Source organism: Tupaia chinensis, unplaced genomic scaffold (genome assembly GCF_000334495.1).
Source record: "Tupaia chinensis unplaced genomic scaffold, TupChi_1.0 Scaffold000617_2, whole genome shotgun sequence".
Lineage (NCBI taxonomy): Eukaryota > Metazoa > Chordata > Mammalia > Scandentia > Tupaiidae > Tupaia > Tupaia belangeri.
This window is the reverse complement of record NW_006160137.1, coordinates 1,974,954-1,996,046: the sequence shown is the minus strand read 5'-3', so window position 1 is coordinate 1,996,046 and position 21,093 is coordinate 1,974,954. Positions and strand designations below refer to the sequence as shown.

Here is a 21,093-nt window from a genome sequence, read left to right as displayed (position 1 = left end):
TGGGGGGGGGGGTGCTTTCTTCCTTTCCCTCACTGTCTGTCTCTCTTTGGCAAGTGTATACACCCTCTGGCAAATTTAGGAGAGAAGAAGGAAAAACACAAACACTAGTGAACCTTTCACCAGCCTTAAGGAAAAAAGTTCCCATATTCTTCACCAAGCACTGGCCAGGATATGGGATATGATTTCTGAAACACTGTTGCAGGACTGTAGACTGATAGAACCACTTGGGAATCCATTGGTATGCTGTGGTAAAATCACTAATTGTGCATTTCCTATGACCCAAGAATTTTCTACTCTTGGGATATGTACAAGGTTATTTCTAGGAGAACTGTCCATAATAGCAACAAAATAGAAACCATGTAGAAGTCCATTCCAGAGAATGGATACATTGATTTTTATGCCTTGGATATCAATAGAGTCCTGGGAGTGGACTCCTCTTCCTTTCTCTCCATCCTTCGTCCACACCTGGGGACCTGGGGTAGGTGGTTGAGTCATTGGTGAGTGGCTGGGTTCTCAGTGGTGATGCTCTTGGCTCTTCTAGGTGAACCCTTATTTCCTTCCTACTCCCCATTTACAGCACAGAATGGCTTCACTGAAGCTCCCTGAGCAGATCCACTCCTGCAACATACCACGAGTCCTGACTGTAGGAAAAGCATCATGCTAGGTATGCGGATGAACAGAAGACCATAAAAGTCAGGGCCATATGCTTGGGACATGTGAAGGTCGACATGTAGAAGGAACAAAAGGAACTGACCCAGCGCAGAGTGGGAGGACTGAAATAACGAAGCATGTAGTTTACAGAAGAGAAGGAGCAAGCAATTCTGATACAAACAAGGGAAATGAAGCCCAAAAGAGTTTTCTACCCAAGGATGGATAAGAAATGACCCTAGAGGCCTTCTACTGCAGTGATAATAGCTGCCCCCTTTAATCTTTCCATCAATATTTGGAAAACTTCATTTTCAAGCTCACAACCAAGTATCCTTCCACACCCAACCAACAGCACCAAGAATATATTGTGGGAAAATGCTGGCTTGTCCTAGTTCAGTGACAGAGGAGAAATTTGTCATTATTTAGAAGGCATCAGATTCAGCAGAGGCAGACATGAGTCTACCTGGAACCAGATCCCAACTTTAGCCACTAGCTATGAGACCTTGGGCAAGGTCCTTAGCCTCTCTTAAGTCTTGGCTTCCTTCTCTATATAATCAGAATTATCATGATAGGAAAACTAATAGCATCAGCCTAAGAAGGTTATTGAGAGGATTAAATGAAGATAGTGTTCTGCTTACCACAGTGCTTGGCACTAATGAACACTATAACTAAGAGCTTTTGCAAGCTAGGTCTTTGTATTTCCAAACTTCCCCACATCTACTGGCTTATAAATTAGTCCCTCCCCGCTCAATCCCTTGAGGAAGGCAACAACATACTATTATTTTTGTCCTAACCCAACACTGTATGTTGCAGGCACAGGGCATGCTCATGAAGGTTTGTTGAGTGAATGTATTCAGTAAATGGTGTTTCATTAACAAAGAAGAGTTTTTCAGGTGAATGATGGGAATCAGACAGCCACAACTGCCTGGTTTCAAACAGACTCTTAGGTAGCTAACAAGGGGTGAATCTGACAATAAAAGTTCTTAAATTCCTTTCATACATGCAGCCACCCTTCTTATTCCCCATGGTTATTTCTTTCTTCCCTCGAAAGTCAGTAGAATGAGACCAGGCAGTACCCTATATTTTTCTCTCCCAGATCTTGTAAGTTTAAATTGTAAACGGTCATTCTTACGGTTTCCCATTTTCTTCTATCTCCTTCAGTAATTTAGGCCTTGACCTTGACTTTAAGTAGAGACCAGCACATTAGCTGTCCTAAGAGCTGATTGAAGTCGCAGGCACTCAGAAGGGATGTATCAGGAACTGCTAGGGGTACAGGAGCTGCTAAGGCGAGGTTGTTAGTTCCAGCCCCGATGTAACCAGCACTTTCAGTGCCAAGGAAGAAGATTCTTACAGGCTGTATTGTGTCCCTCAAAATTCATAGGTTCAAGTTCTAACCCCCAATACCTATGAATCTGACATTTGGAAATAGTATCTTTAAATTGGTTATGAATTTAAAATGATGTCACACAAGACAAAAGCCTTACGAGTGCAGCGAATGTGGGAAATCCTTTGCTGAAAGTTTCAACCTCACTGAACATACAAGAGTTCACACCGGAGAAAGGCCTCATGAATGTGACAAGTGTGGAAAATCTTTTTCCCAAAGGTATTCACTCCTTCAGCATCAGCAAGTTCATGCCGGAGAAAGGCTTTATAAGTAAAACAGTCTTTGGGGGAAAAAAAATCAGGTGAACCCTGATTCACTATGACTACTGTCCTCATTAAAATAAAGAAGATAATGACACGTATTCCGAGGGAAGACCATGTGAAGACAGAGAAAGAAGACAGCTACCTGCAAGCCAAGGAGAGAGCACAAATTGTACCCAGCCAGAACTAACCTAGATGACAGAGACCTGGCACTGACTTCCGGCCGCTGCTTAGAGGGCACATGCTCTGGGGAAGGCTGAGTGACCTGGAGCTGACTCCCACTTCAGGGAGGGAGTGGATGCTGGCTGCAGCAGAGTAACCAATTAGAAAAGTACCAGTTTCAATAATGGGCCAATGAGACTGCTGCTTGAATTCACCAATCAGAGCTGCCCAAATTTTGATCCTTCAATTGCATATGAGGCTCTGGCTAAAAACTTGGGCTGGAAATATTTCTGTATAAAAACTCATCTTGGGGGACCAGCAGGTGGCGTGATGGTTAAGGCGCCTGGACATTCCCATATGGTCAACCACGTTTCAAGTTCTGGACCTGATGGATTGCTTTCTCACTTTCTCTCTCTGTTTCTTTCTGGTCAAATTAAAATGAATGATTGAATGATTGAATGAATGAAGAAAGAAAGGAAGGAAAAAAAAAGAAAAGAAAAGAAAAAAAGAGCTCATCTTGGGGTTGGCAAGTGGCATAGTGATTAAGGCACTGGACTCCCACATGGTCAATCACGGTTTGAGTTCTAGACCCAAAGGTTTGAAAATAACACTGACCCAGAGGCTTGAAAATAATGCTGGGCATATGGAGAAGGGGTTGGGCGTGGCCATCCTCCCTGGGGGAAGATTTCTCACTTTCTCTCTGTCTGTCTGTCTGTCTGCCTGGTGTGTTTGCACACACTCTATGGCAAAACCTAAAACAAAACCCATCTGGGGGCACATTCAGAGATATGGCCTTTGGAGCAAACCAAGCTGACTCCCGGATGGTTTCACCCATAAACTCCTACACAACCCTCATGGGTCAGAGTTTGGTTTTCTGGAAGCAAGTGTCTGTGTTGGGTCTGTACCTGCGTTGGTTCAGTAATATTAGGAGAAACCACTGCTGACACCTTGACCTCAGGTTTATAGCCTTCAAGCTTGTAAGAAAATTAATTTCTGTGGTTTAAGTCACTCAGTCTGTGGCACTTTGTTGGGGCAGCCCTAGCAAACTAATACGAAGCTCATTTTCTGAGTCAGGATGACCAAAACCAACCAATTAGTGGTAGAAAGGAACAGGGGAGCAGGGAGTAGTGTTCATATTTCCAAGTTCCAAGTGCTGTTCAGCTGAGCATATCCTGCAGAATGATCCAAATGTACTTTTCACCCCAAAGTCTTACCACATTCTCTGGCAACTTGTGTCCAGGGAGATATTTTACGTTTTCATGGTCATTATTTATGATGTCTGTCAGTTTTCTCCCATTAACTGTTTCTTCAAAGACCCACATCTTGACCGTAGAAGCAAACTTCTGAAGCTTCTTGACATTATTACCAATTATTTTTGCAACAGCTGAACCCCTACAAAAGAAACCATGGAAAAGAAATATATTAAACTCACGTGGGCAGAATAGAAAAACACTTTCGATTAAAATTCCGGAGACTGTTTTGATGCAAGCACCGAGCTTACTCAAGATGTGATATGTATTGGCCTGAAGCCATCTGATACTGCTTTCACCTGGAAATACTACCTACTGTGATCAAGAAAGCCCCAGATGTGGTGGAAGGTCAGAAAACACCACTCCTTGAAACTAGCAAAAAATCAACCTATATTGAAAGCATGCCACAGGAAGGAGAGAAACACACTTAAAAGCATGGAAATGACACAGCGGAGGGTTTTTGAAGCCTCTAAGGGAACTAGACTATATTTCAAATCCACTGGAGAGATTAAAATGCCGCTACTGTAAAATAAAATGTGTTCTGAGGAACTGCAGCAGGTCCAAGGTGGAATCATAATAGAAACACAAGAACCTGGGCAGATTCCAGAAGAGGAACAAAGAGTGTAGAGCCCAGGGCCCCACATATTCTGCACTCCCCTTCACCACCAGGGAGGCAAGCAGCTGGCTCCAGCACCCCTCCCCCCACAACCTGTGTTATTCCACAAACATGTTCTGGTAACAGATTGGTGTCCCATAGCTTTCCCCACAGGAGGCAGGAACAAACCTGACTAGCTAACCTACTCCAGAGAGCAATGCGAGTCTGGGGCTTGGTGGCCGCAGCAGAGGTAATCAACCAGACAGTTGGCTCAGGCATAGAACCCACAGTCTGACAGTGGGTGGATACCTGATCCCAGTGAGCCAATCAGCCTTTCTTGAAGGACTTTGAACTGAGACATAACTTGTATCTTAGACAACTTTCCTTGTGTGAGGAACAAATAAAAAATGTGGTAAAGTGAACCTTGCAAATTCAAGGGCTAGGGCATTTGTTATTTTTCTCTAACAATTCGCAAGACATTTTCGTGAGATAGAATAGGGAGTGATAACGGAAAAGGGTAGAGAGTAGCCAAGCTGATGCAGAAGAGCATATTGGAGACAGTTATGCAGACTCTCTCACGAATCTCAGTTATTTATTTTTGAGAGAGAGATTTTAGCTATAGACACATGCACTCGCCAGAGACAGAAAGCAAGAAGTCACCCCCCAAGGGGATAGCCACACTGCAATCCCTTCTCCTACCGGGATTTTGGGCATGTGCTCACATGCACCTGGCATGAGTTTCAAGTCACTGGATCTGGGACTTGAACTATGGTTGACCATATTGGAGTCCAGCACCTTAACCACTCTGCCACCTGCTGGGCTAAATCTCAGTTATTCCAACTCAGCCCTAATTCATCCCAGCATACTTTACAACCATAAAAATTAAATAAATCTGGGCCAACCTTGGGGTCTAGTGGTAAAAGAAGCTGGGTCTCATATGGTCGACTGCATGGTTTGAGTCCTGGCCCTGGCATGTGTTTCAAGCCACTGTGATTGTGCATGCCCCAAATTCTGACATGATGGAGAAATGGAGGAAAAGAGATTGCAGCCTGACCATGCTCCATGGGGGGGGTGTGTGTGTGTTAGTTTCCTCTCCCCTCTGTGGCGAGTGAATGCACCCTCTGGCAAACTAAAAAGAAATAAATAGTAATAATTAAAATAATTCTATTAACTTCAAAATTTGAGATAGAATGGATGCACTAAAACAGTGGTTCCCACCTCTGTGCACTAGAATTACCTGTGTGATATACAAATCCTGAGACCTAAGCCATACCCCAGGCCAATGAAATTGTTATCTTTAGGGTGGGATCAGACACCTGTAATTTTTAAAGCTCCCCAGCACCTTGGTGTTCAGCCAAGGCAGAATTGCTGCTCTGCACAATGATCTAGAACTCTGGTGACTTCATCTCTCACAGATGAAGGCTGTGAGCCTTTCAAGGCTGTGAGCTGTACCTGTGAAATTCTTATTCTATGCAAGCAGGACAATGTATAAAATAAATACCCATTAATCCAATTCTCCTGACACTTTGTAGAAAGGAGGCCAGGAATCTCCCCACTAAAGCTATCACCTTTATTCTAATGTTAGAAACAGCTGCTCACGTACTCATGGGGAGATAACAGCTCCGATCACAGTGTTCCCTGGCACCAAGGAACTTACACAAGGTCAGAGAGAACAAGTGTGATTCTCGGGGACTGAACATCAGCTGATGAGGGTCGTAAGACACTAAGAATCCAAGCGTAGTGAATGGAAAGGGAAATACTTCGGAACCAAGAGACCTCCCTGTAATCTTACTGGAATACCCTGCTGCTTCCTTTAGAGCTGTCTCTTGGGAAAACCAAACATTTGCTACCAGAGGCAAACCTGTGCTATTTGCTGGAAAGAGTTGAGGACATTTAAATTAAACTTGGAACTGTCAAGAACTAAGCTCACCAGACCACGCCTGTACATCTTTTGGGATGCAGTGGGACTTAAACTAACAGTACAGAAGTAAGGGAAACTCAAGTTATGTTTACTTCTGGGAGAACCTCAAGACCTCATTCTGCCTCCTCCCAGGATTGATCAAGAATTTCATTCGCTCGCTCATTCATTCATTTATCTCATCATCATGATTTTTAAAAATGTATTTGCCATGGGACCAGCAGTTGGCATGGCATAATGGCCATATCGCTGGACTCCCATGTAGTTGAGCACAGTTCAAGTCCTGGATAACGTGGCTTAAACTCACACTGGGCGTGTGTGCGTGCATGCCCAAGATCCCAAAAGAAGAATGGAGAAGAAGAGATTGCAGTGTGGCCATCCTCCCTGGGGGGGTGATTTCTCGCTTTCTGTCTCTCTGTCTCTCTGGCAAGCGCATGCACCCTATAGAAAAAACCTTTTTTTAAAAAAAATTGCCAAAGAGCACATTTCCTCACCAGAGAGAGAGAGGAGGCAGAGAAAGCACCCCCAAAGAGGCATGGCCACACTGTAATCCCCTTTCCGTTTCTCCATCCTGTAGGGATTTGGGGCATACATATGCATGCCCTGGAGTGTTTTCAAGCCACTTGGGCCTTATTCCTGTCTCCATTTCTCCATCCTGTTGGGATTTAGGGCACACACATGCGTTTTTCAAGCCATTGGGGCCAGGATTGGAACCACACAGTTGGCCACGTGCAATCTGGCTCCTTTAATCACCAGACAGTGGGGCTGGCCCTCAGTCATCAGGTATTTGCTGAGCACCTACTGTATAGAATGCACCAGGCTAGATGCTGGTGATAAAATAGTGAAAATCTCAAGAGTTTTACCACCTCACTTAAGAGATGGTCTAGGTTAAAGGCATTTATCTTTTTCTTGGTTTGTTTAAAACATTTTTTATTATTATTTTGTGTGTGAAAGAAGTGGAGAAAAGAGTTAGGACAGTGGTTAGAAGGATAAACTGGTGGATCCGGCTGTAATCCATGTTGAGAAGTCTCCCATGCTCGGTCTTCTGTTGAGAAAGAACCATGATGAATAGGCCTCCCCCGGCGGTGAGGGTATATGAGCTGACATGGTAAAAGTGCTAAGGAACTCCACACCCCTGCTAAGAAGCCAAAGGGCTTCATAAGTCAGGCTGGGAGCACTAACACTGTGGGCAGAGCTGCCCACAGTACTGAGCTGCAGACATAAGAGTGGGCCTGGCCAAGCCAAGAATCAGCCTGCCCATCTGCAGACTCATAGCAATAACAAATGCTTGCTATTTAAGCAGGTAAGTTGGAGGGAGGTGATGGATGCACCAAATACAGCATATCTGAGGCCTCGGTGGGTAACTCCAGGCTGGTTGGGGCCAAGCTGTTGGATCTGTCACTCAAGGATTGGTGATGGGAGTTGGGGAAGGTTTTCAGGGAAGGACTGTAGAATTCAATCCAAGGATGAATCTAGCGGCCATCTCCTTGGAAAAGGGGTAATGCATTGCTCAAGAGAAGTCAGACCCCACATGGCAACCACAGTTCAGATGCCCAGTCCAGAAAGCTTGCAGCATGCTGGGCACACGCAAATACCTGTGATCTAACAGGCTTAGGAACTGGAGGGAGGCAATGACAGTGTGACCAGACCTAGTGGAGGTCGCTCATCTCTCCTTTTCTCTCCTCTCACATCCACCTGCTTTATCATGAATAAAGAGAAAAGAATTATATATTTTTTAAAAAGGAATACTAAGGATAAGTAGATGGTACAGCAGTTACATCGCTGGACTCCCACATGGTTGACTGCAGTTCCAGTCCTGGACCTAGTTGCTTGAAAAACACACCAGGAGCGTGTGTGTGCATGCCCAAGATCTCGGGAAGAGAATGGAGGAAAAAGGATTGCAATATGCCCATACTCCCTGAGGGGATTTCTCACTTTCCTCTAACTGTCTCTGTCTCTGTCTGTCTCTCAGGTGAGTGCACACACCATAAGGCAAAACCATCTTTTTTAAAAAAAGGATTAGTCTAGGAAGGACAGGAACAAAAGACCATAATGCCTATAAGGCTTAATCTTGTTCTTTTTAAAAAATTTCTATAGTAATCTCTTTTTCTTTGATCAGGACTTAAAACACTGTATTTTATTTTAACCTCTTTTATTATAGTCTCCACATTGCACTGAATATTTTCTCTGCTGTCTACCTTTATGTGTATCAGATAGAAAACCCAAAAGGGCCGGGCCATGGCATGGTGGTGAAGGTAGCTAGATCCCACATGGGTGACTGTGCAGGTCAAGTCCTGAACCTGGCATCTTGAAAAACACAGAGTGCATCTGTGTGTGTGTGCCCAAAATCCCGAGAGAAGCGTGAAGAAAAAGGGATCGTGCTGTGGTCACCCCCTGCAGGGTGCTTTCTCACTTTCTCTCTCTGTCTCTCTCCAGTGAGCACATGTGTCCTAGAGCAAATTAAAAACAAAAAAAAAAGTACTGGCTACAGTCTGCAAAGGGTGTCTGTGTGCACCGGTCATGGCTGGGGCCACACGGGCATGCTGCTGGCTCTCCCTGTTTCAGCCAGTTGCTTGGACACTGCACAAGCATAGCCAGACACTGACCTTTACACAGTTAGGTCAAGGTCACGAGCAGCCTTTCTACAGTGGCCCAGCTCAGCCATCTACAAATGCCGGGTGGGGCAGACGACCTTCAAGATCCTTTCCAGGTCTGTGATGGAATTCAGTGTTTCGCAAAGCGAAGATGGGCACCAGGGGAACCCCCAGTGACTAGCACTACCCATTCACAGGGCACCAAGCGACAGTGAACATCCGTGCCCTTTTCCACTCTCCCGGTCCTCCTGAGAGTGCGGAGTGTCTCGTCTGAGTGCTGGTGTGTCGTGACTGGCCTGTGCTCATTTCCTTTCCTCCCAGGGTGTGAAGAGACCTGATTCTGAGCCTCGGCAGGAAGTGGTATCTGGCAAGAACTTTATAACTGTCTTGTTTTCATTCTACTGGGTTTTGTTGTTATCTTCTACTTCTAATATTTACTGTAGTGAGAGAAAGTGTTCTTGTAGTGTGAATTTCTAGAGAACAGTAAACAAATCAAATAAAATCATAGGCATGATAGTGCCAAAGCCACCAGGGTGCAGCCTGCATGATGGAGGTTTAATCCTTCTACACGCTTCATTTTGTAGATTAAGATAGGGAGGCTCTCGGGACCAGCAGTTAGCGTAATGGCTATGTCGCTGGACTCCCATGTAGTCAACCATAGTTCGAGTCCCGGACCCAGTGGCTTAAACTCATGCCAGGTGTGTGTGCATGCGTGCCCAAGATCCAGAGAGGAAAATGGAGGAGAAGGGATTGCAGCTTAGCCATATCCCCAGGGGGTGATTTCACACTTTCTTTCTGTCTCTTTGTCTCTCTCTATCTGTCTGGTGAGTGCACACACCCTATAGCAAAAACCTCTCAAAAAAAAAAAATTATATGGAGGCTCTGAGTTACTCGGACCTTGTACCAGACAACCAAAAATGGCCCCCAGGTAAGCCTGGCCTGAGGAGGGGCCCGGGGAGCCTTCAGGGCCGAAGGGCTCCAAGGGCTCCGATCAGAGGCCAGTAACAGGAGGGGTGGATTGCCTTTGTTGTGCCTTTTTACCTGGAGCACTGCATTTTCTGGGGAGAGAGAAAAGGGGGGAGGGGGAGGCTAAGGGAAGAAGAGAAGAGGAATCTGTGAGATGGAAAACGACAGGCGGAGGGAGGAGGGAAGAGGGAAGGGGAGAAAAGCAGGGGGCAAACACGGGACTGAAGAGGATGGAGAAGATAGCTAGGGGAGGGCGAGGTGAGGAAGGGCAGGGTTGGGCGAAAGGGCATTGATTTGGTGCCTCCCAGGCGTCTGGCAGGGTTTCAAATACCTCATCCATGAGGGCCCAAGAACAGAAAGTTACGCCCAGGCCCTGTCATCCTCATTTGAACTGCCCTGGGTCTCACCTGCTGGACACCCCGACTCCAGCCTGGCAAACCCCCCACCTAAGCCCCCTGGTATCACTGTCCGTCCACAGCCTTCTCACTTGCCCCTTCCTGTCTAAAAAAAGTGCAGAATTTTAGTAGGCTGGGGGTGTCCAGCCTGGCTAATATAATAATTTATCAGCCAACTGATGACTGCCTATCAGGTCAGGCACCTTCATAGGGAGAAGAATCTCCCAAAAGGACCCTGCAGCCTATTCCTCCTTACGAAGGAGACTGAGGTCCAGGCTGGAGACAGCAAGGACGAAGCCAGATTCTCACACTCCAAGCCCCTCTCCCCCAGTGCTAATCTGGGCTCTGGTTCCCGGACAAAGAATTGGTCAGTTACAGTTTAAATAACAAATACTTTTTCATTCAAAAGCAAAATGTGAAAGAAGAAAAAACAATTATGAATAATCTCACCACCCAGGAAGAAACACAGTTAACATTTTGTGTAATTTTTTGCAACCGAAGGGTTTTTAAAGTAAAATCAAATGCCAGAGTTTTGGATGCAAAACAATGAAGTATTTAGAAAATAGATTTTACTGGGTGAACGTTCATTTGATCTCTGGATAGGGAAGCTTTCTAAGCTTAAAATCAAAATGCAAAAAAAAAAAAAAAAAAAAAAAAAAAGGCACCACAGAAGAACAAAGACCAATGTGAAGAACTTAAAGGAAGGGGAGGAGACGAAGAAGGCCTTCATCTGTCAGACTGCAAACTGTAGAGAGAAGCTTACAATAGGATATGATGGTTCACAAAAAGCAAGAAGCGAAATTGTACACGCCATGTGACCATGTGCAATTATAAAATCCCACCTCACACCACAAAATGGCTACTGTGAGAAGCAGGCAATAATAAGAGTTGACGAGGATGTGGAGAAATTGGAATTCTAATGCTGCAGCTGCTGTGGACAACAGTATGGAGATTCCTCAAAAAATTAACGATGGAATTAGTATATAATCCAGAAATTCCAAACGCTGGATATATACAAGAGGATTAAAAGCAGTCTCAGGCAGTTGAGTGTCCATCACTGGGAGAATGGATAAACAAGATGAGTACAGACACATCATGGACAGTATTCAGCTTTTACAAAAGGGGGTCTTGGGGACCAGCAGATGGCGTAGTGGTTAAGGCCTGGAGTCCCAGGTGGACAGCCATGGTTCAAGTTCTGGATCCAGCAGCTTAAAACTCATGCCAGGAATATGTGTGTGCGTGCCCAAAATCGCAAGAGGAGACTGGAGGAGGAGGGATTGTGGTGTGGCCATCCTCCCTGGGGAGTGATTTCTCACTTTCTGTCTCTCTGTCTCTCCAGTGAGTGCACGCATCCTATAGCAAAATCTTAGGAAAAAAAGGAGGGGATTTTGACACGTGCTACCTGAGCCTTCCAAACATTGTACTAACATGAAATAAGCCAGACATAGACAGAGAACGTGTGATTCCACCTATGTGAATTACCCAGAAGAATCAAATTCACAGAGACAGAATGAACAGGGACAGTTGTGGGGCTAGCAAGAGAGAAATGAGGAATTATTGTTTAATGAATCCAGAGTTTCAGTTTTGCAACATGAAAGAGTTCTGGAGATTGGTTGCCCACCAGCGTGAATATATATTTAACACTACTGAACTGTACACTTACAGAAGGGTAAGATGGTAAATTGTATTGAGTATTTTATCGCAGTTAACACACACACACACACACACACAAGCCTGCAACAGGGAGCCAGCAGTAAAATGCAGTGCCCTAGAAGGCCGACCACACAGGAAGGTCTCCATACCCCTATCAGCCTATCCTAAAATGACCTCCGTCCATGACGTGGCCAGCCATTCTGTCAGCCCCACACATCACAGAAATAAAGGGCACCTGAGTGAATGGGAGAAGGGTCAGCGCTAGAATTCATCTCAGAATCCAAGGCACACCCACCTCTCCTGGAGAGCAACCCCTGGAGGCCCAGAGAAGGTCTAAGCCATGGTCTCATACAATGGCGTCCAGGAACGCCACTCCTAAGCAAGACCAGCAGAGAACCAACCTGTCCCTGGTGCTTCAAATAGGTATGCCCTGCATCTTAGCCCAAGCCTTGCTTTCAAGGCTGAGCTCTACCCAGATGTCCTGGGTAATCCAGAGCAAACAAACCTCTTTTATGCTGATATTTCTGTCCCTGCCATGGCTGGATATGCCACCCTCCACCTCCCTAATACTTGCTTATTGCAAAGTGAAGATGAAATAAGAGCACCAGTAGGTGGCATGGTGGTTAAGGTACTGGATCCCACATGGCCGATTCCGTGGTTTGAGTCTTGGACCCGGTGGCTTGAAAAATATACTGGGCCCATGTGCATATGCCCCCAAAATCCCTAGAGGAAAATGGAGAAGGGACTATGGTGTGGCCATTTCCCCTGGGGTTGATTTCTTACCTTCCCTCTCGGTCTCTGGGGAGCACATGGGCCCCATGGCAAAAATTACAAAAACAAAGGATTAGCCAAGAGAACACAGGAAGTGCTCAGCCGGGCCTGCAAAAGAAAAAAAAAAAAAAAAAAAAAAAAAAAGGCACCACAGAAGAACAAAGACCAATGTGAAGAACTTAAAGGAAGGGGAGGAGACGAAGAAGGCCTTCATCTGTCAGACTGCAAACTGTAGAGAGAAGCTTACAATAGGATATGATGGTTCACAAAAAGCAAGAAGCGAAATTGTACACGCCATGTGACCATGTGCAATTATAAAATCCCACCTCACACCACAAAATGGCTACTGTGAGAAGCAGGCAATAATAAGAGTTGACGAGGATGTGGAGAAATTGGAATTCTAATGCTGCAGCTGCTGTGGACAACAGTATGGAGATTCCTCAAAAAATTAACGATGGAATTAGTATATAATCCAGAAATTCCAAACGCTGGATATATACAAGAGGATTAAAAGCAGTCTCAGGCAGTTGAGTGTCCATCACTGGGAGAATGGATAAACAAGATGAGTACAGACACATCATGGACAGTATTCAGCTTTTACAAAAGGGGGTCTTGGGGACCAGCAGATGGCGTAGTGGTTAAGGCCTGGAGTCCCAGGTGGACAGCCATGGTTCAAGTTCTGGATCCAGCAGCTTAAAACTCATGCCAGGAATATGTGTGTGCGTGCCCAAAATCGCAAGAGGAGACTGGAGGAGGAGGGATTGTGGTGTGGCCATCCTCCCTGGGGAGTGATTTCTCACTTTCTGTCTCTCTGTCTCTCCAGTGAGTGCACGCATCCTATAGCAAAATCTTAGGAAAAAAAGGAGGGGATTTTGACACGTGCTACCTGAGCCTTCCAAACATTGTACTAACATGAAATAAGCCAGACATAGACAGAGAACGTGTGATTCCACCTATGTGAATTACCCAGAAGAATCAAATTCACAGAGACAGAATGAACAGGGACAGTTGTGGGGCTAGCAAGAGAGAAATGAGGAATTATTGTTTAATGAATCCAGAGTTTCAGTTTTGCAACATGAAAGAGTTCTGGAGATTGGTTGCCCACCAGCGTGAATATATATTTAACACTACTGAACTGTACACTTACAGAAGGGTAAGATGGTAAATTGTATTGAGTATTTTATCGCAGTTAACACACACACACACACACACACAAGCCTGCAACAGGGAGCCAGCAGTAAAATGCAGTGCCCTAGAAGGCCGACCACACAGGAAGGTCTCCATACCCCTATCATCCTATCCTAAAATGACCTCCGTCCATGACGTGGCCAGCCATTCTGTCAGCCCCACACATCACAGAAATAAAGGGCACCTGAGTGGAGCAGGGTAGGGTCAGCGCTAGAATTCATCTCAGAATCCAAGGCACACCCACCTCTCCTGGAGAGCAACCCCTGGAGGCCCAGAGAAGGTCTAAGCCATGGTCTCATACAATGGCGTCCAGGAACGCCACTCCTAAGCAAGACCAGCAGAGAACCAACCTGTCCCTGGTGCTTCAAATAGGTATGCCCTGCATCTTAGCCCAAGCCTTGCTTTCAAGGCTGAGCTCTACCCAGATGTCCTGGGTAATCCAGAGCAAACAAACCTCTTTTATGCTGATATTTCTGTCCCTGCCATGGCTGGATATGCCACCCTCCACCTCCCTAATACTTGCTTATTGCAAAGTGAAGATGAAATAAGAGCGCCAGTAGGTGGCATGGTGGTTAAGGTACTGGATCCCACATGGCCGATTCCGTGGTTTGAGTCTTGGACCCGGTGGCTTGAAAAATATACTGGGCCCATGTGCATATGCCCCCAAAATCCCTAGAGGAAAATGGAGAAGGGACTATGGTGTGGCCATTTCCCCTGGGGGTGATTTCTTACCTTCCCTCTCTGTCTCTGGGGAGCACATGGGCCCCATGGCAAAAATTACAAAAACAAAGGATTAGCCAAGAGAACACAGGAAGTGCTCAGCCGGGCCTGCGTGTGAGCTCCCAGTGTGGGTCCTTATGACCGAATTGGAGGGTTGAACATCTGCGGGCCAGAGCTGAGCATGTGCTGGCTGTGTCAGGCAGAGCCTCCCAGATGGGCTCTGTCTTGGTAGAAGTATTTAGTCTAAATAGGAATAAATCTGAAAATACTAAATTCATCAAGTTAATTTGGCCCAGATGTTGCCAGTCCTCAGACCAGCCCTACCCCAGATTGCCATTAGAGACCCCAGTGGCCTTTTCTGCCAGAGCTATTCTTCCTCAGACTCAACACAGAACTCTGCATAGCCAGCCCCAGTCAACAAGTCAGCACCTGAGTGGAAATCTGCTTGCCATCGTTGCTGGCCTTCACTTGGAGGATCACAGTCATGCTCCCTGAACTCACAATAGTTCATTATAAACCCATTGTCATGAGATGTATTATCGTTTAGGGCTGGGCCTATGGCCTGGTGGTTAAGGGCGCTGGATCCCACATGGCTGACTGCGTGGTTTAAATCCTGGGTCCGGGGGCTGCGAGGTATGAGTGCTTATGTGCTGAGGGTCCAGACGGGGTAGAGAGGTGGGAGGAGGGGGGACTTGCAGTGTGGCTGCATCCTGTTGGGGGATCCTTCTCCCCCCACCCCCTGTCCCCGTGTCTCTGTCTCTCTGGTAAACTAAAAAGAAAAGATTTATTTTGTGAATAAGAGTATGCTATTTATTGGAGCCAGAAGTTGGCGAAATGGCTATGTTGCCAGACTTCCATGAGTCGACTGCAAGTTTGAGTCCTGGACTCGGTGGCTTAAACTCATGCCGGGTACATGTGCATGTGTGCCCAAGATCCTGAGAGGAGAATGGAAGGAAAAGGGATTGTGGGGTGGCCATCCCTCCTGGGGGGTGATTTCTCACTTTCTGTCTCTGTGTCTCTCTCTTTCTGACGAGCACATGCACCCTAGAGCAAAAACCTCTCAAAAAAAAAGAGTATGCTATTTACAGTTAGACTGGGACAAGTATAAAAGTATAAACCACTGTCCCATGCAAATGTGAATACATAATCACCTAATTATATATGCATGCATGCAACTTATCCATAATCATTTCTAACATTTAGGCCCCACCAGGTGGCAGTCTGTAGCCTGCTGTACTACAGTGCTAGAAGCCACATGGCCCACCTTGGATTCGGACACCTAGGTCAGCCTGGTCAAAACTGAAGAATAATGATAATAAAATTAAAAATAAATAAGTCTTAAATTATTAAAATGAAAAACTTATTTAACTTTATTTATTTTAATTTGACCAGAGAGGGACAGAGAGAGGGAGAGAAAGTGAAAAAGCAAGCTGCCAGGTCTAAGATTCGAACCGCAGTTGGCCATGTGGGAATCCAGTGCCCTTAACCACCACTCCACCTGTCGGTCCTCAGCAAGGCCATTTTCCAAAGGGGTTTAGATATTTCCCTCAGGTGGGGTACTTTCACAAATTACTCAATTCATCGTGGGGATATTTCTATCTGGATAGTCCGTATTAATGCCATTAGGTCAGAGTTCCCCTTCTCTGGGGCTGGAGAAACATAACTTCCTGTCCATTGCATCTTTGTTGTTTATAACCCAAGCAAACTATTCCTACTTCCTCTCTTTAGCACTGGAAAACCAGGTACAATCTCAATGATGTGATATGTTTTCTTAGGACATACATGTTCACTGGAGAAGTCTCTGACTGTAATGAGAATGAAGTACTCTGAGCTTTATGTGGGTACTAAAATACATGAAACAGATGGGACCAGCAGTTAGCACAATGGCTATGTTGCTGGACTCCCACATACCAACCATGGTTCAAGTCCCAGACCCGGTGGCTTAAACTCACGCCGGGCACATGTGCGTGCGTGCCCAAGATCCCAAGAGGAGAATGGAGGAGAAGGGATTGTGGCGTGGCCATCTCCCCCGGGGGGGAGGTTTCTCGCTTTCTGTTTCTCTGTCTGTCTCTGTCTGGCGAGCGCACGTGCCCTATAGCAAAAACCTCTCCAAAAAAAAAAAAAAAAGGAAAAAAAGAAACAGAGAACAAAACAAAATATCGAAGTTAATTACCCATAGAAACATTGCTACTATGAAACATTTGTTTCTCATTGGATGTGACATGCCTGGGTCATAATGTAAATTGTATTCCAGTTAGTTGCACGTTTTTTTTTTTTTAAAAAGGTTAAAGGCACAGATTAAGTAGCCTACAAACTGGATCAACAGGTGGTGTGGAGGGTAAGATGCTGCATCCCACATGCCGACTGCACAGTTCCAGTCCCAGACCTGGCAGCTTGAAAATCACACCAGGTGCATGTGCATATGTGCCCAGATCCCAAGAGAAGAATGCGAAGGGTTTGCAGCATGGCTATGCCCTGGGGTGGTGATTTCTTACTTTTAATATATTTCTAATTAATTTTTAGAGGTTTTTTGTCTTAAGATGCATATGCGCACTGGAGAGAGACAGAGACAGTGAGAGATCATCTCCCAGAGGGGATGGCCATGCCACAATCCCTTCTTCTCTTGGGATATTGGGCACGCACACACACGCCCAGTGTGAGTTTCAGACCACCAGACCCAGGACTCAAACCATGTCAGCCATGTGGGAGTCCAGTGATGTAACCACTACCCCATCTTCTGGCTTTGATTTCTCACTTTTTCTATGTCTCACAAAAATCCCCAAATCTTCTGAAGTCATGGACTAGGAACCCATCTGGCCTAATTCCCACAAAAGCACCGAGCTCGTCAAGGTTTGCCTTCTCTTGCTCTTGCTGGAACCCGCCCCTAGCTAGCGTGGAGCCCGGTGACTCTTGCCATCCAGCCTGACGTCTGCACACTGCCAGCCACTTCAAGGGAGCCATCTGGAGCCCAAACTTGTAGTCCACCCGCCCACTGTCTGCAGCGAGTGAGACCAGGCTAGACCCAGGTCAGTCAAGTTGTTGACCCCAGAATCATGAAATAAATGATGGCTGTTTAAGGCCACTGAGGGTTGGGGTAGACTGCTAGGCAGTAGCCGAGAATCAAGCCAGTTCCCTACTCTCGGCTGATAAAGGGACTGAGCCCAAAGTAGAATGACAGCATGCCGTCAGTATGACCTTCAGGGAGCCCAGAAGACTTCTGGCCTAGAGCCGCACTCAGTTCTTGACATAACCATGCAAGGAGGAGAGGGAGAGGAAGAGTGGCCTGCATGGTAGGGACCCCAGGAGCCACTGCCCATGAGCAAGTGTTGAAAGACAGGGATGCTAACTGGCCTGCCAAAGAGAAGGTTTAGCAGACATGTCACTTCTCTGCCTTAGAAAACAGTAACACACCCAGGCATTGCTCCGAGATTAACATGTGAAAGTCTGAGGTGGTTTGAGTTTGAGCTCAAAGATAAGATTTTTAAAATAGTTAGCTTGCTAGATTAGTATCATTTACTTTAAAAAAATAAACTACAGTCATCTGTCTTGTCTACAGGAGAAGGGGTGTGTGGTTTAGAGAGAGAGTGAACATGATTTTTAAGGTGTCATTTCAATTTTATTTCTCATAACTACAGTTATTACTTAGATTAGACTTTCATTGGGAGGGTAGAGGCTTAACATTTTTAAAATAATTATTTTAACTTTACTTATTAATTTTTAATTTGACCAGAGAGGGACAGAGAGAGAGAGAGAGAGAGAGAGAGGAAGCTGCCAGATCCAGGACTCAAACCGCAGTCAGCCATATGGGAGACCAGCGCCCTTAACCACCATGCTACCTGCTGGCTCTGACATTTAACATTTTATAACAATGAGATTTGTCCTCAAGTAAAAATATGATATGTTATTCACTGAAACTGTTAAGAATTTATAAAAACATGGTCTTTGGAGTTAGGAGGATCTGGGTTTAAACTCCTCCCTATTAACTGCTGACCTTGAGCAAACCTCCTCTAATTTCAGTTATGTCATCTAACCAAAGGATAGTAATGGTACCACACAGGTGTGTAGTGAGGGTGAAGTGAAATGACACACATACCTGCCCCAGAAAATGACCAATGAGTGGGAGCCATTATTACTATTTTTTTTTTTTTAAAGAGAGATTTTTGCTATAGGGTACATGTGCTCACCAGAGAGACACAGAGACAGAAAGCAAGAAATCACCCCCAGGAGGGATGGCCACACCACAATCCCTTCTCTCCCATTTTCCTCTTGGGATTTTGGGCATGCACACACACACACCTAGTGTGAGTTTTAAGCTGCCAGGTCTGGGACTAGAACTGCAGTCGACCATTGGGGAGTCCAGCGGCCTAACCATCATGCCATCTGCTGGTCCCTGTTATTACTCTCCTCAGTGGAGGGGGTGGTGGGGAAGAGTGAGGGGAAGTTAAGAAGTGGAAGGTGAGAGAGCCGAGAGCTGCCGACTCGCTCCTAGAGCACGGTGCTCACGCTTTCTGTACTGAGCACGTGGAGAGGAGAGGGCATGCGGTGGCCAGTGTCGCTTTCTTTCAGCTGTGCACACTTTCTCACCCTAGCCCACGAGGGAACACCTCTCTTCCAATCCGGCTCTAACCATCCTATCATTAAACTTCCCCTCCAGCTTCTAACAGCAGAGAATGCTGGCCCCCTGGCAGCCAGAAGGGGATGTTTCTGACTTAGAGGGGCTGAGCCAGGCGCTGGGCTGTGGTGAGCTCTCGGGACGGAGGCCAGGCAGCACAAACCAGAGTGCCAGGGGGGACCCTGGCTGGAGCGCCACGTGCAGCCATCTCCGCACACCAGAAACAGACAGTGTCACATGTCAAGCTTCAGTCACCGTGCAAAGTGGGTCAGAGTTCGCCCTGACCTTGGGCCTCAGAGGAGAAGTCAGGCCACAGGGCGCCGTGAAGACAAGGGCAGAGCCGGGCAGTTCCTGAAAGGACTCTCCCAGCTGTGCCAGTTACTCTGGCTGTCGGCTGTCTTCTCTCCTTCCTCTGCCTCTGCCCCTTGGACTGTCACGTGGTCCATTTTCTCTCTTTTTTTTTTTTTTTGAGAGATTTTCACTGTAGGGCGCGTGCGCTCGCCAGACAGACAGAGAGAGACATAGAGACAGAAAGCGAGAAATCACCCCCCAGGGGGGATGGTCACGCCGCAATCCCTTCTCCTCCATTCTCCTCTCGGGATCTTGGGCACGCACGCACACGCGCCCGGCGTGAGTTTTAAGCCACCGGGTCCAGGACACAAACTGCGGTCGACTACGTGGGAGTCCAGCGACATAGCCATTACGCTAACTGCTGGTTCCCAGTCCATTTTCTCTCTTAATGACCTTGAAGCTATTATTAATAATGACAACAGCAGCTGACTTTTTTTTTTTTTTCTTTTAAGGTTTTTGTCATAGGGCACGGGACTTGCCAGAGAGAAACAGAGTGGCATGAGAATCAAGCCTAGGGGCACAGCCATGCCTCAGTCCCTTCTCCAATTTCTCCTGGGATTTTGGGCACACATGCATGTACGCCCAGTATGAATTTTAAGCCACCAGGTCTAGGACTCGAACTGCAGGCAGCCATGTGGGAGTTCAGTGCCTTAACCACCGCGCCACCTGCTGGCCCTAGCCGCTGACTTTTTTTTTTTTTTTTAAGAATTATTTATTTAATTCCATTTGTTCTTTATTTAATTTGACCAGAGAGAGACAGAGAGAAAGGGAAAGCAAAAAAGCAGGCCATCAGGTTCAAGACTCGAACCACGGTCGGCTATGTGGAAATCGGGCATCTTTAGCCACTATGCCACCTGCCGGCCCCCGCAGCAGGTGACGTTTACTGAATGCTAATCACCATGCACTCTCCCCAGAGCATCCCCTTGAACCGTAGCCAGATTCCTAGACATCGGGGGGCCACGCACTCTCCCCAGAGCATTCCCTTGAACATGGGGGCGGAGGGGCCAGTGCTATAGGCAGTGACTCCTGGAGTGTGCAGTTCACTCACGGCCACCAGCATAACCTCAAGGTGCCCAGAAGGCTGCAGCCTCAGAACCCAGCTCAGTTCTTGGCTTAACTGTGCAAGGAGGAAAGGGAGGGGGACCTGGATAGCGGGGACCCCAGGAACCAGGGACCCAGGTAAGGAGCCAGAATAGGAGCCAAGCCCCTCCTCATTCCTCGCATCACCCAGCCTCAGAAGGAGGATTAGGACATGGTTCTACAGAGGGCTGGGCCTGTGGCCTAGGGGTTAAAGGAGCCAGATCCCACTGCCGACTGCACAGTTCAGATTCCTCCCCCGCACTTTGGAAAACATGCTGGGCACGTGTGCATGCATGCCCCAAATCCCACAGGATGGGGAAACGGAGAGGGGACCACAGCATGACCACGCTCCCCAGGGGCTGCTTTCTCTCTCTCCTCCTCCTCCTCCCTCTCTCCTGCTAGCAATAAAAAAAAAAGCCTTTCTGGACAGGGCTCTCTAACAGAGTTTGGACTATAAACACAGCCCCGGGCTTTTAGCTGTACAGTTATATTTGCACCCTGTCTAGGTGATCTTCCCAAAGTGCTACTGAAGACTGGCCCACTTTC

The 21,093-nt window shown here is 46.6% G+C and overlaps 1 protein-coding gene and 1 long non-coding RNA gene across 2 annotated transcripts in view; one reads left to right on the top strand and one right to left on the bottom strand.

The window, feature by feature from the left end:
* The window catches only part of LOC102490398 (uncharacterized), a 4,523-nt gene extending 2,422 nt beyond the window's left edge, over nt 1-2,101 (top strand). The window contains exon 3 of the long non-coding RNA XR_336065.2: nt 578-2,101. This is a non-coding gene — a long non-coding RNA (uncharacterized LOC102490398). The remainder of the gene's footprint in view (nt 1-577) is intronic.
* Nucleotides 1-14,990, bottom strand: part of GPD1L (glycerol-3-phosphate dehydrogenase 1 like) — a 40,428-nt gene extending 25,438 nt beyond the window's left edge. The window contains exons 1-3 of the mRNA XM_014591779.2: nt 14,934-14,990; nt 9,853-9,869; nt 3,669-3,846 (exon numbers count right to left, since the gene is read on the bottom strand). Of these exons, the coding sequence (XP_014447265.1) occupies nt 3,669-3,846; nt 9,853-9,869; nt 14,934-14,990 (252 nt within the window). The remainder of the gene's footprint in view (nt 1-3,668; nt 3,847-9,852; nt 9,870-14,933) is intronic.
* Between the last annotated feature and the right edge of the window lie 6,103 nt (nt 14,991-21,093).